The sequence below is a fragment of the Lemur catta genome, chromosome 21 (assembly GCF_020740605.2).
Source record: "Lemur catta isolate mLemCat1 chromosome 21, mLemCat1.pri, whole genome shotgun sequence".
NCBI lineage: Eukaryota > Metazoa > Chordata > Mammalia > Primates > Lemuridae > Lemur > Lemur catta.
Window position 1 is genome coordinate 9,916,653 of NC_059148.1, and position 16,796 is coordinate 9,933,448.

Below are 16,796 nucleotides of genomic sequence, written 5' to 3' on the forward strand. Positions count from 1 at the left end.
AGGCAGCTGGCAGGAAGTTAGGGGAACCAGACAAGGTGATCTGGGCAGAGGCCCAGACCAGGTGCAGGAATCCCTGCTCTGAGGCCGATGGCCAGAGTGTGGGAGCAGGGGACCAAGGCTGGGCTCTGCTGGCCTGAGGCTGTGCTGTCACCTGTAGTGTGCACCTGAGGGGATGTGGCCTGGACTCTCCCCTCACCCCAGTGAAGCAATGCATGACCTTCAACCTGTTTGAAGAGAATCACCCACAAGATTCCTTACAGGAGAGGACGCCCTCAGAATTTCAGGATTCCTGACAGTATTTCCAAGAGTGGGAAGTGGAACCTGCATCCATACTCCCTGGACAGGCAACACAAGACCTTTCTCACAAAGTGCATCCCCTCCACTAGCTGCCGTGGTCTGTTCTAGAATGTGTGGGTAGGTCCCTCCCCACATTGGTGCTGCCGGTCTGGTCTTGTGGGGGTACAGATTCGGGTGTGATGCATGCTGGGGGTTCTCGGGATTCAGACCTTTCAGGAGTTTTGTAGGACCCAGGGCAAAGCCTTCTCCGTCCCCCAACAACTGCCATAGAATGTTCCACACAGCAGGAACCAGGAAAGGCCAGAAAGGCAACAGAATGATGCCAATTTCCATGAAGTGCCTCTGACTTTGCTCTGTGAATGGAGCAGGGAAAGAGATCTCTGTCTTTTGTATCCTAAGAGACAGGGCAATGGGCTATCCCCATGCGGTCCTGGGACCCTCTTCCTCACTGTCCTGGAACATGACCCAGGCCCAGGCTCCTGAGGCCCTGCAGGCTTCCCTCCCAGCTCTGCCCACCACAAGGGGGCGCTGTGCTGTGCTCGCAGGTCTCTGCACCTCTCTCTGCTGGTGCCACCTCCTGCAGGTGCTGTGCTCACTCAGCGGCCTGTCATCTGGGAGTAACATCACCCCCTCCTGCACTGGAGTGAGCTGCAGAGTTGGGGAACACGATGTTCTGGCCCCACCAGCTCCCAGGAGAAGGCCCAGGTCATGATACTCGGTGGTTCCCATCTTGCAGGGTCCCACATAGTATCTCTTGCTTCTGTCCTCGCCACAGGGGCCCCTGCGATGCTCTGTGTCCGTCTGAGGATGAGGGCGATGATTATGCTCAGGATGTGGGAGGAGCCCAGTGCTAACCCAGGACACCTGCCCCACAGGGCAATGAGGCACAAGTCTCCTGTCCGATCCTCCATCCGGAACGGTAGACTCTCTTTAACCTCCAGTGACCAATATCAGGCTAAGGGGACATTCCTGCAGTCATTTCTCCCTCCAGAGCCAAGGTTTAGAGGCCACTCACTGGATGTAGAAATTTCTATCCAGCCAGTCCTAATAATATTTAGCTATTGCCTAAAATATCCCAACCTCATCTTTGCCAGAAAGGAAAGCAGATCAGGTGGAAAATGTTCTTGGTCATCTCACACGTCTGGGCGTGTGTCCTTAATCTGTGCTTGTGCCCATGTGTCAGGACGGGCATGTGGCTAGGAGTGAGTGTGGTCACCATGTGGTCCAGGGAAAAGGTGGTGAGTTTTGTTCAGTCAAAGAGGAAATTCACACATGTCCCTGCTCTTGGCTTTACCTAACGCCGCTCCCTGAAGTCTGCAGGTTCCCATGATTGTCCACAAGTGGGGCAGGAACATTCCCTCGAATGGATGGCTGGGACATCACCGAAAATCAGGCAGGAAGAAGGTGCAGACTGTAGAATACACTAATCAAGGAAAAGACACTAGATTATGCCCAAGGAAACTAAAAGACATTTGAGGGTAATGCAATTCCCTGTAGGTGTAAAAACAAACTGGACAATGAGGGTTTCAAATCACCACAAGGTCCTTGTGAAAACAGATGCTGAATTCCAGCCCACGTGTGGCAGGGACAAAAGAGATGAGGAGAAACCTCTGGAATCCAGATGGAAGGAATTTCCACAATTTTTGGTGCTGACGTGATAAAAGCCAGCCAGAGGCTCCCTTGAGAATCCTGCAGGGTCACAGCACAGGGACAGGGAAATGAGTTGAATACACAGTTATGCTGAAGTCAGAATCACCAGCACTGCCAGCAACAGCAATAGTTTCAATAGTTTTCATAATTAATACATGTGGACATGCACAACATCTAGTGATATTAATCATAAAAAAGGATGGGGATTGTGTAACTTTTTAAATATTCTCTGTTGTAGGAAAATTAGACAAAATATTAAATTAATGTGGGCCCTAAGGAGACAAGGTTGCAATTGGCTATATCTAAGGTCCCTACTGAAATAGTCGGATGTAAAAGTACCTAGCTAGTGAGTGTGAAATGATTCAGTGGAAATGCTTGATTCATGAAAAATGAAAAGTGAGAAAGGAGGAATTAAGCAACAAGCCCAGGTGAAGAAACAGAAAGGTAGACACAGACACAGGATCAGTAATTGCATGTAAATTTATGGGTGGGTGAGATAAAAATAGAGTCCATTACAACAAAGATACACACGTGTCCCTGTCCCTTCTGTCCCATAGGGGAGTTTAAAGATGAAGTGTTTTTACATATTCCATGATGTTCACACCAAATCATGCAAACACAGCACATTTTTTAAAAATTTCTGGTTATGCGACGCATCGTGTCCTACTTTGCTGTATGTGGAGTTGGGAGGAGTCTCTTCCTTTAATGATGATGCTGTTTCTCCTCTGAACGGGCAGTTCCACTGAAGCTCCCGCTGGTTTGGGGCAGTCACTTAGAGTGAAGGACGGTCGGCAGCCCAGCCTGGCAGCGCCACTATGTGTGTCACACCCGCAGCCCTGGTCCCCACACTGTTGCTACTAGACACTGTTTATAGGACTATGCCAGTGGGAAACCCTGCCCCTTCGCACTCCCAGCCATGGACTTTGAGGTTTCCCAGGGATCTCACTGCTGGAGGGAGGAGGACCCTCTAGTCACCCACAAGGTAGATGTGGTGTCATTTCACCTGTGCAGGAAACACAATGTTCACAGGGCTGGGGTTAGGTTAGGGGAAATTAGATCACTAGGGCAGGATGCTGAGACCTCACACAGCTCATCCTTCAGCCTTGAAGTTTCCAGAGAAGAAATGCAGGATGCAGGTCACTAAGGGTGTGGGGAGCTGATTTGGTGACAGATGTCACTTCAGATCAAAAGTGTATTTCCCCTTGTTCAAGTCATAAGCAGCACTGGGACACATTTGACCAGCTTCAAAGACGAAGATTCGGGATGAGAGAGATGTGAGGTTTTAGGACCATTTCGGCAGATGGAAAGTAGACTGCAGGGGACTCATTTCCAATATCGTTTGACTGATGGCAAAATCTGAAACTAAATGCTTACAAAGGGGAATGTGTCCCGTTTCTCCTTAGAATGACCAAAGGAAAATTAACATAGAAAACCAGTAAACCAAAAGTAGCTGCTATTTCAGATGTATTGACAAAACCTCTAGAGAGTCTCATGATATAATATCCAAAATGTCTTGAACACAGTAAAAAATCACTTGTCATATCAAGATCCAGGAAAATTACAACTTGAGTGAGGAAAAGACAATGCACAGACACTGGCACTGATATGATCTAGGTGATGAAATTATATGGCTCACGTACCTAAGTCAGCAACCGTACGATTCCTCTCATGAGCTATTTCTGATATTCTTGAAACAAATGAGAAAGGACAAAGTCACAGGAAAAAATAGTAGCCATAAAAACAAACTAAATATAAATTATAAGACAAAAAATTGTAAATGAAATTAAAAAAACATCTCTCTGGAGAGACTCAAGAAAAAGTGAGAATGAAACTGAAATTCGGGCATTGGACAAGACATTTACACTAGAGAAAGTAGAAGCCACAGTTACCACAGCCCAGCAGGGGGCGCTGTGGATCTCCCCAGAGCTGAGCCAGGCCTGAAACAGTAAATGGTTCAGATTTCCTGGTCCCTGGGCCTGTGGTCATTGGACTCAGTCAGAGGTGACAGCAGGTGCTTCCTCCCAAGGGACAAACTCAGACCTTGCACCAGCCCAACAGTCCTGACAACACAGTTGTCCCCCCGCCCGGGGCCAAAGACACAGAACCCCATGGTGCTGGTGGTGTTGGCGAAGGGCTGACATTTGCATGAAGCATGACGCAAACACACCCTTCTCCCAGGGAGCTCAGGGGGAGACACAAGAACCAGCCCAGAGACCAAAAACGGCTGTGGGTCTAGAGCACCTTTGGCAAGGCCACACCATGGCCTGGACTCCTCTCGCTCCTCACTCTCTGCCCAGGTACAAACAGGTTTCAGAGAGCAGCCTTTGAAGGGTCCCCTGTCCTCCTTCACAGTCCTAACATGTATCTGATTCGGGTTCCAGGGTTCTGTTCTCAGTCTCTGGTGACTCAGGAACGCTTCTGTAATGTCTCCCAGAGGGATAGTCACTCTTTCCTGTGGCTCCAATGCTGGTGCAGTCACCAGTGGTCACTGTTCACACGGGATCCAGCAAAAGTCTGGCCATGTCCCCAGGACATTAATTTATGATATAAACACCAAACACTCCTGGATACCCACCTGGTTCTCACTTTCCTTCCTCGGGGGCAAAGCTGCCCAAGCTCTCTTGGGGACCCAGCCCCAACATCAGCACGCATGCTTTGATATCACCAAGTGTATAAGGATGGTGGAAAATAAGAAGCAGAACCACTGGCAAGTAGAAACTTATAAGAAACCTCTGACACAGAGAACTAAAGAGTTTTGATCAAAGAAGGAGCCTGAGTCCAGGCAGGGAGAGGACCAGAGAGGGCAGCTGAGGAGCTGGGAGAGGCTCCACTTTATTCAGGAAACAAAATAGAAATAAAAACAACACACCTCAAACCTCCCTTGTCCTGCCTGCCCTCTGGCCCGTGCCCAATGTCCCCACTGGCTTCTCGTCCAGTCCCTTCTACAGTGTGGACCGTCCTCACCCTCCCCTTCCCATCAATGATTCACAACTTCCCTTCTGAACCCTCCAGTCTCTCTCCTTCATTCCATTTCCCTTCTCTCCTGTGAGCTCCTCAACTAATTACTAAAGTATTTGTATAAGAAAAGCCCTGGAGTTTTAAAATATCTTTTCTTCTGCATTTTTACTCACATCCTCTGTTTCTCTTGAACTTCTCTGATCCTGCACTTCAGCAGAAGCCCCCAGTGAGCTGATTCCATTTTCTCATCGCTCAGGGACCTTTCCCTTCTCCTCCCTGGGTCTGTGCTCATTCCCCAGGGAACCCAGTGAGTCACCAAGCCTGCTCACTTACCCTCCAGACACTGCCACTCTGTCCCTGTGTGTGACCTCCTGAGGAATCACATCGGGAGGGAAAAACCTGCTGCATGAGCAGCCTGGGAAGTGGCTTCATGGCTGGAGTGTCCCTGTTCTCTGCAAATGTACATTTTATTTCACGTACAGTTTGTATAGGAGACCCCCCTCCCCTTTTAATACAGGCAGAGTTGTGTGTCCTGTTCCCACTGAGAAGGCTGAAATAGGGAGTTAAAGACCGAGACAAGGTAGGAGCTGCAATGAGGAGGGGACTGGCTCTGCCCTTGTGCAGGGAGCAAGCAGTGGTCAAGGCCCTGGTGGGGGCAGGAGCCTCTGTCAGGACCCCCTGGCATCTGGTCACAGACACGCTGCACCTGGACCTGGGCAGCAGGGGGTGCTGTGGGCCTGTCACTGAGGGCTCTGAGTGGCTCAGCTGGGAAACCAGACACTTGACCTTGGTCCCTGCTCAGAGCTCATTGGTGCCAGCAGGTGGGTCCTCTCTGGGCCCCTGGGGAGACTTGCACCAGGCCCAGCCCAGGCCCCCCTCCCAGTAATGACACCCAGACACTGGGGCTGCACACAGGCCCAGGGCGGGCTTGGTGGGCAGGGGAGGAGCAGCACATTTGCATGCAGGGCCCCCTCCCTCCTCTGGGGCTGGAGGGTGGATAAGAGACACCTGCAGCGTGGCAGCCTCAGCACAGCTCTGGGGCGTCTGCACCATGGCCTGGGCCCCCCTCCTCCTCCTCACCCTCCTCCTCCACTGCACAGGTCAGGACGGTCCTCAGCATCCCGACCCCCAGCTCACTGACGCCACCTCCCAGACCCATGCCACCCTGTCCTTCCCTCTTGTCCTTCCTCCAGGACATAATGTGTGTCTGTGTTTCCAGGGTCCCTCTCCCAGCCTGTGCTGACTCAGCCGCCCTCTGCGTCTGCCTCCCTGGGAGCCTCGGCCAAGCTCACCTGCACCCTGAGCAGTGGACACAGCGGCTACACCATTGCGTGGCATCAGCAGCAGCCGGGGAAGGCCCCTCGGTACTTGATGTGGCTTAACAGTGCTGGAAGCCACAGCAAGGGGGACGGGATCCCCGATCGCTTCTCGGGCTCCAGCTCCGGGGCTGACCGCTACTTAACCATCTCCAACATCCAGTCTGAGGACGAGGCTGACTATTACTGTCAGACCTGGGGCAGTGGTAATAATCACAGTGACACAGGCAGATGAGGAAGTGGGACAAAAACCTCAGCCTGCTCAGAGTTTTGTTCTGTGACGATTTTCAAATTTTAAAATATGTTAAACGTATACAAATTTGAAAGCAGCTGGTGGTTTCAAATATTTCTACCCTTAATATTCCTTCAATGTTTCTGAAGTCTCAGGAAAACTAAAAATGAAAATAAAAATCCTGATGACACTGAAATGTTACCTCCTTATCCATGTGGAGCTTTTTTTATTTTTTTCCTTGAAAAAGGGCAAATGATCGTTTTTTAGCTCATATCTTGCTCAGGGCCTGGGGACCAACCCAGAATGGGGACAGTCCCATACAGCATGGACCCTGATTTTCCAGAGGTCAGAGCGGAGACCTCCGCCTCCCTAAACAGTCAGGTGTGCTCAGGCCTGTCCAGGGCCCCCTGTGTCACAGGGACCAGGAAGTGAGATGCAAAATGCTGCCTGAGGACACAGGTCAGGGAGGGGTTCCAGGCACAGAGCTGGCCTGGCTCCCCTGCTGCTGCTTGAACCTGCAGCTGTCAGGTCTAGGTAGGGGGTAACTGTGGAGGCAGCTGTGTCCCTGAGACCATCAAAGCTCCCAGTGGGAGGTGAGAGGGGGAGGGGCAGACCCCACCACTGCTGGGAAATGCTGAGCCTGCCCCAGAGGAGTCGGGGGAAGTAGGTCCCATGAACGTGACTTTCCACCAGCTCATCCCTCTCAGGAACACGGGGACCCCACAGGTGGGTTTTCCTGAGCCCACGGGCACTGACTTGTGTCCTCTCCTGTCCTGCCCCACTGGGGCTTCTCAATGGTCCAGGCTGTGATGTGGGAGCTGAAGGACGCCAGGGAGCAGAAACTCACCAAGATACGCAGGTGTCATCCCCCCTGCAGCTTGTGATGTGCCCAGGTCCCAAAGTCACCTTCTACTACACAGGGAGCTGCAGAGAGATTGGGGCGACCATGGAAACTGGCACCGAGGGTTCTAGAAAGAAAGCCAGAGTTTGTGACCTAGGACAGGAGTGATGGACCCTCAGGGGTCCCAGGCTGATTCTCCTTGACACCCCTGGGCTCCAGGCTGAGGGACAGGCTAATCATCATTGTCACAGCTGAATATAACCAGATGCCACCAGAAGCTCCCATCCGTGGCGGAGTGAGGCAAGGATCTGCCCTCCATGCCGCCATCAAATCCATCTCTCCCCTGTCCCTGCCTGTGACCAACACCGGCTCAGGTCTGATGTCACCTCTGCTCCCAGAAGGTCTGATGCTTTTAACTTGCTAATCTTTAAGATGTCAATGACAACAGCACCTTCTCTGACTGGCATCCCAGCAGGAAGGGAATGTTTCTCTCCAGAGGCTGTAAGAGCACCCGTGTGTGGTGGGGGCTCTCGGGGAGCAGACGGTGCTAGACCCAGAAGCCCAGGATCCCTCTGTTTGGTCCCCGAGATGTTCCTTTCACCTGGCTGAGGCTTTGGGGATCATTCCCTGAGCTCTGAAGCCTTAGGGAAGCCGGGTCCTCTGTATCCTCAGAGGGTGTCCCCAGGGAGCCCCTGGGGTCGCAGGTGCAGGAGGAGACCTCCCTGTGAGGAGGTGGCTCTGGGACCCAGCACTGCCTCCCTTCCCGACTTTAATCCCATGAGCCTTATTCTTTCCCCTCTCTGGGGCTTTGGTTGGGATGATGCTGGAATGCACCTCAGTTCCCTGGGGACAAGAGGGATGAAAGTCACAGCCCACAGAAAGCTGTCACCTGGTCTAGCAGCATCTGCCAAGAGCCACCAGGAGAGCTGCTCTCTGCTCCCTGCTCCTTCCTGCACCATGATGGGCTCCTGGACCCTGGGCTCTTCTACCTCATCCAGGTCCCCAATCCCCCCATGCTCCATGGGTGCCCAGCGGCTGGGGGGTGGGAGTGGCCATTGCTTAATGGGTAGACAGTTTCCGTCTGCGATTATCAGAACACACTTCCAATAGTCTTTGAAGACAACATCTCCATCTCCACGTCTGATCCTCAGAAACTGGATGTGACAGTGCAGTCTGACACTTAAGGACACACAGGCTCATCATTCTGAGGGGCTCTGGCTTGGCCTAGGGCAAGTGTAGAAGGGAAGTCAGAGCGAAGCTCAGCCTTGGGTGACCCAGGCCCAGCTGTCCTGTCCGGGGCTGAGCTCTCTGAATTGTGAGTTTCCTGCAGAGACATCCTCAGGGAGGCTGAGACCCCAGGATTATGCAGAAAAGCAAACTGCAGTGAGCAGGGAGTGGTCTGCAGAGGAGGTTGGAGGACAGGCATGGGGCCCCCTGTGGTAACAGGGGTGCACAATGAAGAAGACATTGTCCTTTGTGAGCTTAAGAGGGAGGAAACATGGGACCTAGAGCTGTGAAATAGAAGAGACCTGGCAGGACCCGGGCCCTGGAGCTGAAGTGGGCCTGGGCCTGTCCCTGAGTGTCCCTGGAGAACATCACATGACATCCATGTTCAGTGTGCTCTGTCCATGCCTCCCTGTCCCACCCGCTGTCCCACCCAGAGCCTCTGAGGTGTGAGGGTCACTCCCTTCCCAGTGATCTCCCTCCCGGCACCAGCTCCCAGGAGTCAGCAAGAGGCTGAGAGGAAGAGGGGTCCCAGAGGGAGCCGCTGGGCCCAAGGACAGCTCCTGGCTATCTGGGGAGCAGGCTCTGCTCTGCCTGGGAGGAGGAAGAGGCAGCAGCTCCTGGTGCCCTGCAGGCAGGTGCTCCCTGTCCCCACTGGGCTTCCTGCTCTGTGTCCCCAGGGACAGCCCTTCAGGGAGGCTGAGCTCCCAGGACTGTCCTGTGAACCGCACAGGATGCTGGGCAGGGGGAGGAGGCTGTGTGCAGACCTGAGACTAAGGTGTGTGGGGCAGGGACACTGCCCAGCTCCATCCATTTGGGGGAGGAAAAGTGCAGAGTGGAGCAGACAGGACACATGGGTGTGTCTGGGTCCTGGGCAGCAGGGGGCACTGTGGCCTGTCCCTGAGGCCTGTGCTGTGGGACCCAGCTGGGATCCCGACCTGGCCCAGGTCTGGAGCCCTCTGTCTCCTGCTCACTGGGCCAGCAGCTGTGTCCTCACTGGTCCCTGGGGAGCCACAGAACAGCCCTGCCGAGATTCAACCCTCCCAGGGTCAGCTTTCCAGGCAGGGGTCAGGGGCAGGGCTCAGGGTGGGGCTGTGACAGCTCAGGGGGTGACTGGATACATGAAGGGTCTCTCTCTACCCCTGGACACCTGGCGGGGATTAGAAGGGCTTGGGCCAGGTGTCAGGGTGGGGATGAAGGACCAGGGATCCTGGGTGTGTCTCCGTCCCCTGACCCACCCCCTCACTCTGTCTGTCCTGAAGGTCAGGGTGCTGGACCCAGTCTGTGCTGCTGTGACCGTCGGCAGCACCCAGCGTGTGGGCCAGGCGGCCCCCGTTTCCTTCCCCAGAAGCAGCAGCGATGCTGGCTGTGGGCATCTATTGATTTCATGTTATTTTATTCTGGTACCAGCAGCTCCCAGGCTGTGGTGACTCAGAAACACTTTTGTCAACACCTCCCTGCCCAGCAGGAGCTGGCCGTGCTCCGATGGCCCATTTGGGCAGAGTCGGTGGGCTTCAGTGACCAGCGGAACCTTCACCCCCAACCAGCATCCACAAGGCCGGATAAGGCAGTGCTGGTGTGAGCTGGTTATCTCCAATCCCCCCGTGTGAGTTTGGCAGGGCCCAGTGCAGACTCGAACTTGAACCCCCACCCCCAGCCATGACACGAATGACATGGGACCAGCCACAGCCAGTCAGCACCCCAGGACCCCACCCTGACCCCTGACTTGGGCGATCTCGACAGCCAGTGAGGAGCGGAGATTAGAATCCCCCCGGTGATCAGAACGCTCGACAGAAGGAGGGATCAGGGTCACCGGCGCTCCAGCTGTCCCCTCCCCTGCCTGGTGTCAGTGAGACACAGCAGAGTCCAGTGGACAGCTAATCTCCCACCCCTCTTGAAGGGGACACGTCTGTGCAAATCAGCTCCCCTCTCCCCAGGAAGGTGTGAGCAGCCCTGGGGCGGCGAGAGTCAGGGCCCCGCTCTGCTGGGCAGTGGGGAGCTGAGCCGCGACCCCGGGCCCTTGTGCTTCGCCTGGGCAGGAGGGTCCCCTGACAACAGAGGGTTAAATGGGAGCCGGAGTCTCCTAATAGAACACCGCAGTGTCTGGGGCACAAAAACTGTCACTCGTCTTATCAGGAACCAGAAAAATGACAACTTAAATGAGAGATGAAATCAACACACGTGAACACTGTGATATTAACAGCTCAGACGCTAAATGATGTCACAGAGGTTTGTAAAGCAACAACCATAAAATCCCTTCCATGAGTAACTATGACCACTCTGTAAACAAATGGAAATGTAGAAAATATCAGAAAATTAAGATATATAAACTCAAACCAAACACAAATTAAAGAACTGAGGAATACAATCGATGGAATTTTAAGAAGAAAGTTCAGGAGGGACTCAAGGGCTGGTAACATCTGAGAATCCCTCACTGTGGAAGGTTTTCCCCAACACGTGAGAATAAAGTGAACATTAGGGAGTGAGGAACTGAAGAGCTAGGGACCTGGTTTGACCCGGGGAAAATCAAAGTGGACAATGTGGGAAAAATAACTGTACATCACCCTGCACACACACATACACACACACAGACACACACACACACGCACACACACACACACTCTCACACACACACACATACACACGCACACGCACACGCACACATACATACAAACACACACAAGCACACACACACATACATACAAACACACACACATATACACACACACACAGACACACAGACACACACACACACACACACACGCACACGCCAGGCTGGTGCACATGTAATACTTCCACAAGTTTTCTACTCAGACACAACCTTTTGTTTCTTTTTTGTGACTTTAGTAATTGCAATTATCTTTTCTGCTGAGCTTTATTATTTTTATGTCAAAATAATATATACTGTATATTCTTTTTGGTGAGAAATGGTTAGAATATTGTCATTTTTAAGAAGACTGACAGCACTCATCACTCAGTATAAACCCTATTTTCTTCTAGCCTCGTATATTGAAGGGTCATTCCTAATGGCGCTCACAAATCAGGGTCATATGAGACTTGGGCAGTGGACAGGGCAGTGGGGAGACAGGGCTCGCCCTGGGACACTCTGGTCACTATGTCACAGGATGGTGTGTCTGGGCCTGGACACCAGGGAGCACCTGGGGCTGCTCCTGAGAGCTGTGGTGTGATCAGAGCTGGGACCAGCCACCTGCCCTGCCTGGTGCCCTCTGCTCAGGACACAGCTGTGACCTCCCCACCCCCTGGGACCACACAGCCCCGCCCCTGCCCACCCCTGACACCCTCAGGCACAGGGGCCTGACCAGGGCCCAGGGTGGAGGCAGAAAGCTGGGGCTCATTTGCATGGAGGGAGCCTCCCCTCTCAGGGGATGAAGAGGGGAAGGACAGACCTGGGGAAGCTGCTTCAGCTGTGGGCACAGAAGGCAGCACTCGGGACAGTCTCCACCATGGCCTGGGCCCCTCTGCTCCTCACCCTCCTGGCTCACTGCACAGGTGACCTGACTCGGGCAGGGGAAGGGCCCTGGGAACACCATGGGGCCCTGCTCTGTCCTCTTGTCTCCAGACCCAGAATCACCCTGTCTGTGTCTCTCCCCTTCCAGGGTCCTGGGCCCAGTCTGTGCTGACTCAGCCGCCCTCGGTGTCTGGAGCCCCGGGGCAGACGGTCACCATCTCCTGCAGCAACATCAAGGGTAGTTACGTGCACTGGTACCAGCAGCTCCCAGGAACGGCCCCCAAACTCCTCATCTATGATAATAGCAAGAGACCCTCGGGGGTCCCTGCCCGATTCTCTGGCTCCAAGTCTGGCAGCTGGGCCTCCCTGACCATCACGGGGCTCCAGGCTGAGGACAAGGCTGATTATTACTGCCAGTCCTATGACAGCAGCCTTGATGCTCCACAGTGTTGCACACACAGGGGGAACTGAGACAAAAACCTGCCCCTGCTTTCTTGTCATCACTGTCATGAGTGCCTGTGACAAACACCAGGCAAAAGATTGACTGTGGCCAACCCCACGGCATTCACATCTGAAGATCCAGCTCTCAGAGCACAGACCTGCTTTCAATGGTCAGGGACCTTCCAAAGCCAGTGACCTTGCCCGCTTTCATATTGTGTTTTGAAACACCTTTATTGAGATATATTATAATGTGTATGTCATAAATTGTACCCATTTAAAATATACACATTCAAATTTTCTTTAGTATTTATTGAGTTGTGCAACCATTACTGTAACATGAATTTAGAATATTTTCATCACCCTACAAATAAACAATTATTAGTCTATTTGCTAGTATTACTATAACTTTGGCTTGTAAATCCAATTTTTGCTTTCTACATAACTTAGGAGATTAGTGCATAAAAATGTTTATTAGGTTAATTTTCACACATGAAATATATCAAGATGTAATTTATTGCTTCATTCATTTTTATTGCCAAAATATATTCCACTGTATGTATGTACTACAGGTTGTTAAACCATTCAAGAGTTGTTGGACATTTAGTTTGCTTAAGACTTTCCATTTTATGAGTAACGCTGCTATAATCATGTTACTCACGTTCCAAATTTTCCTGTGGACTTATGTGTGTATTTTTGTTGGCTTTGGTAGGAGTGGACGTTCAGGGTGATATAATTACTGTTTTTGAGGAAATGTCTGAGTGCTTTCCAAAGGGGTTGCACCACTTTACATTTCCATGAATAATATATAAGTGTTTTAATTTTTCCACATTTTCATCAACATTTGTCATTACCTGTCATTTTGTTTATAGAAACCCCAATGGGTCTGCAGAGGTCTATCTCTTCAGACTTGACTGCATTTCCCTAGTGGCTGGTGGTGTTGGGGATCTATGCAAACGCCATCCTGCTTCCAGTCACACAGGTGCAGCTGAAGGTCTGAGGCCCTTCATGAGTCACTGACTTCAGGCCACTTGGGACTGAGGCCGTGTTGAGTCCCACACTCAGCCTGCTCCCCTCTGTGAAGCAGAATATTTTTGTTCAAGAGCAGAGGTCCTCCCACAGACAGTGGAATGGGCAGAGTGAGGGGAAACCTCCATCCCAGGCCCAGAAGATAAAGCATCTTGCAGACTCCACCTATGCTGGGCTCTGCAGCTTCAGGGCTCCCGGCCTGTTCTAGAGCCTGCTCCTGAGCATGCCACTCTGTCACTCACCACGGGGGACACACAGCACATCCAGCGAGTGTCCCCTGGTGCCTCAGCAGGGGATGTTGCATTGGGAACTGGGACTTGGATGGGGACGTGACTGCAGTCACTTCTCTCTGTGCTCACACGGTGACAGCATCAGTGGCCAAACAGCCCATCAGCATCCAGACAACCTCATGACAGAGAATGCAAAACGGTGTTCTATGAAAAAATAGAAATTCCTTTAAATGTAATAAAATCAGACTTAAGTAAGTGTAGAGGTGGACTGTATTGATGGGTAGGATTTTGTTAACAAAAATATAAAACACCTGTATTTAACACACCAAGGGTGCAATCACAGCTAACAGGCACAGTGTACTGTTGGGGATGTCCAGTGGACACACACTTAGACTTTGAGACAGAGGTTAAAGCAAAATTAGTTTAGACAGTCTAAAGCTGTTGCTGGAACAGATACAACAAAGTTTCATTAACAGCTGGGAAACAGACCTAGCGATGGAATGCATTAGGATAGATTTCAAGTACCATGTGGCAAACACAACGCTCTCCATGACCAAACAGAGGCATGAATCATTATAAAAACATTACTTCTAAATTTTGAACAAAATGGGATTCACAATGATATAGATAAAAAAATCTTTTCTGTGAATTTAAAAGAACAGTCCCATCCCTGATGGAATAGCATAGAAAGCCTTTCACTACTCAGGAACTACCTGAGAACGGGACAATAGTGACTTCAAAATTTTCCATCCTAAGGTAGCAGGTAGTGCAGGGCTGGGATCTTGAGAGAAAGCACAGTGAGGTGGTGTCACTGATGTGGGTTCTGACATTTACTGGGCAAGCCACGGAGCCGTCCCTGGGGTCTCCTGAGATCCTACTCAGACTCAAGTGGGCACCAGGGCTCAGGGTTCCAGCCACTTCTCTGGATCCAGGGAAGCGTCCCCAGCGCTGGGCCTTCGGTCACTGCTGGGCTCCAGCTTGAGCTCCAGGCTACCAATGACACAATAGTATTTCTCACAACGTCATGGATGGGTCTTTCTTTGTAAATTAAAATTGATCTGAGTTTGGAGCCTCTGACAATCATGTGACAAGGAAGTGATATACTGTCCTTCAGCACTGCTGAAAGATACAAGGGGAGGGGATTGGTGTGGGAGGGGCTTCAGACCACAGCTCCAACCCCTGTGAAAGCAGAGAGGGAGGAAGGATGGGCAGGACGAGCCTCAGGCCACAGGCAGGTCTGAGGATGCCCCAGCAGGCTGAGCGGGTCCTTGCCCTTGGGGTGCCCATGGGAGGATCCTGCTTCCTGCAGGAAGACTTGGCTGCAGGGACCCCAGGCTCATCATGGCCTGAGCCAGCCCAGGGGCAGGGGTCAGTCCCCTGTGCTCCTCCCTGCTGGTTCTTTTGGAGAGAGGTCTGAGTGGGCACTTCCATGGCCACAACTGCCCTCTGCTGCTGTGTCCACCCTCAGGACAGGGCTGTGACCTCCTCCACCTACACCCCATGCACGGTCAAACCTGAGGTGTCCTGGGGTTAGGAGCCTTGGGCACCCACAGGCCCTGCAGCCACTGAGTCACCCCATCTACCCAAGCTGAATGCCAGGGAGAGGGTTCGGTGGAAGACCTGACTCACAGCAGTCAACTCTTCTGAGGTCAAACTGAGGTCCTCAGGCCTGGGGTGTCCTCTGGAGCCATCCTTATCCTACTCGAGTGCTGGCTTTTCCTGATCTAGTGACCTGGGTCCTGCCCCTAAACTCCTGTTCCATTCCCAGCACCTAATACATGGCCGGCCTTCCAAAAAAAATACCCATTTAAAGAATGAATGAATGAATAAGTCAGCCTAAGTTCCCTGCCAGATGATTATTTTAACACCCTTATTACTCCTATGAAGACATAATTGAGTTCCCTGGACATGAATGTCTCTAAATTGTGCTGACTTCTTTCCAGTTTGTCACTCCATGGTGACAAATGCACAACCTACTGTGGCCCTCAGACCTGCTCTTCCCTGTGGCCTTCCCTGCATCAGCTGCAGCATCACGGCCTCTCTGGAGTCACCCTCCCCCACTGCACACTCTGGACTGTCACCTCCTCTCTCACAGGCTGGGCTTCAGTCTTCTGTCCCCATGTTCCACCTCAGAGGCAAATGCCATTCCACCCCTTCCCTATTTCCTCTGCTGTCATCTCCCTCCAGCCTCCCAGGAGTGTTTCCTGCCAGGTCTGAGCTTCAAGGTCCCTGAAAATTCCTGTCCCAGAGCTGAGTCTCTACTAGGGTAACTGAGGACAGGCACAGCTGCGGGTAAACATCTCCCCTTAAATGAAGGAGAATCAGCCTCATGGCCCTGGGCCTTGTCCCCCTGGATGCCTCAGCCCCACCCCCACCTCCTCTGCCCCCACACCAGTGTCTGCCATCCCCTCTCTGAGCCTTGCTCTGGAAAGGGCTGAGCATCCCCACAGTCTGTGTTCCCTCTATGAACCCCGTTTCCCCCCCGGTGACCTCCTGGTGACACCCAGCATCCCCAGCAAGTGCCCCTCCTCTGAGCCATCGTCCCGGAGAGATCCTCCCTGTGCTCTGCTCCAGAGCAGGTGACACGCTCTCCCGGACCAGGATTCCCCATGGGCCGTCTCTGATGGACTCTGTCCCATTTTTGCCCAAGATGCCCACAGAGTCTCTGGAAAGTTTTAATCAAAACACAAAAATTTTACAGGTACTAAAAAATACTAATATTACTCTCCAATTCACACTGGTAAAAGAACTGTGGAACAGAAGGTGAAATCCGTCCAGATGACAACACATAATAAATACCACTACATACATGACTAAATAGTACAGAACCATGTATGACACACACAATGTATCCAAGACTATTTCAGAATGTCACTCCCACCCTGACCTCCATCTGGAGCCCGTCTCTCCCACAGACAGAGCAGGCGCTGGCTGCAGCCAGGGCAGGGGCAGGAGCTCAGGGTGTCCCAGGACAGAGCAGTGGGCGTGGCTGGAGCCCCAGGGCCAGGGGAGGGGCTGCAGGGGGGCTGTGGGGTGGGCGGGGCCAGACCAGGAAGGGGCTGAGGGGGGGGACTGTGGGGTTCCTGCAAACAGCCATGGGGAGTCACTGATG

The 16,796-nt window shown here is 52.3% G+C and overlaps 1 protein-coding gene and 2 gene segments (V, D, J or C); all 3 read left to right on the top strand.

Moving 5' to 3' along the window:
- The window catches only part of LOC123625663 (immunoglobulin lambda-1 light chain-like), a 995,149-nt gene that overhangs the window by 78,185 nt on the left and 900,168 nt on the right, over positions 1-16,796 (top strand). The gene's annotated exons all lie outside the window — the stretch shown is intronic.
- On the top strand, positions 5,901-6,648 carry LOC123625677. The segment is given in 2 exon segments: positions 5,901-6,005; positions 6,125-6,648. Coding segments are annotated over 2 exon segments (381 nt in total).
- Positions 11,881-12,524, top strand: LOC123625667. The segment is given in 2 exon segments: positions 11,881-12,028; positions 12,136-12,524. Coding segments are annotated over 2 exon segments (447 nt in total).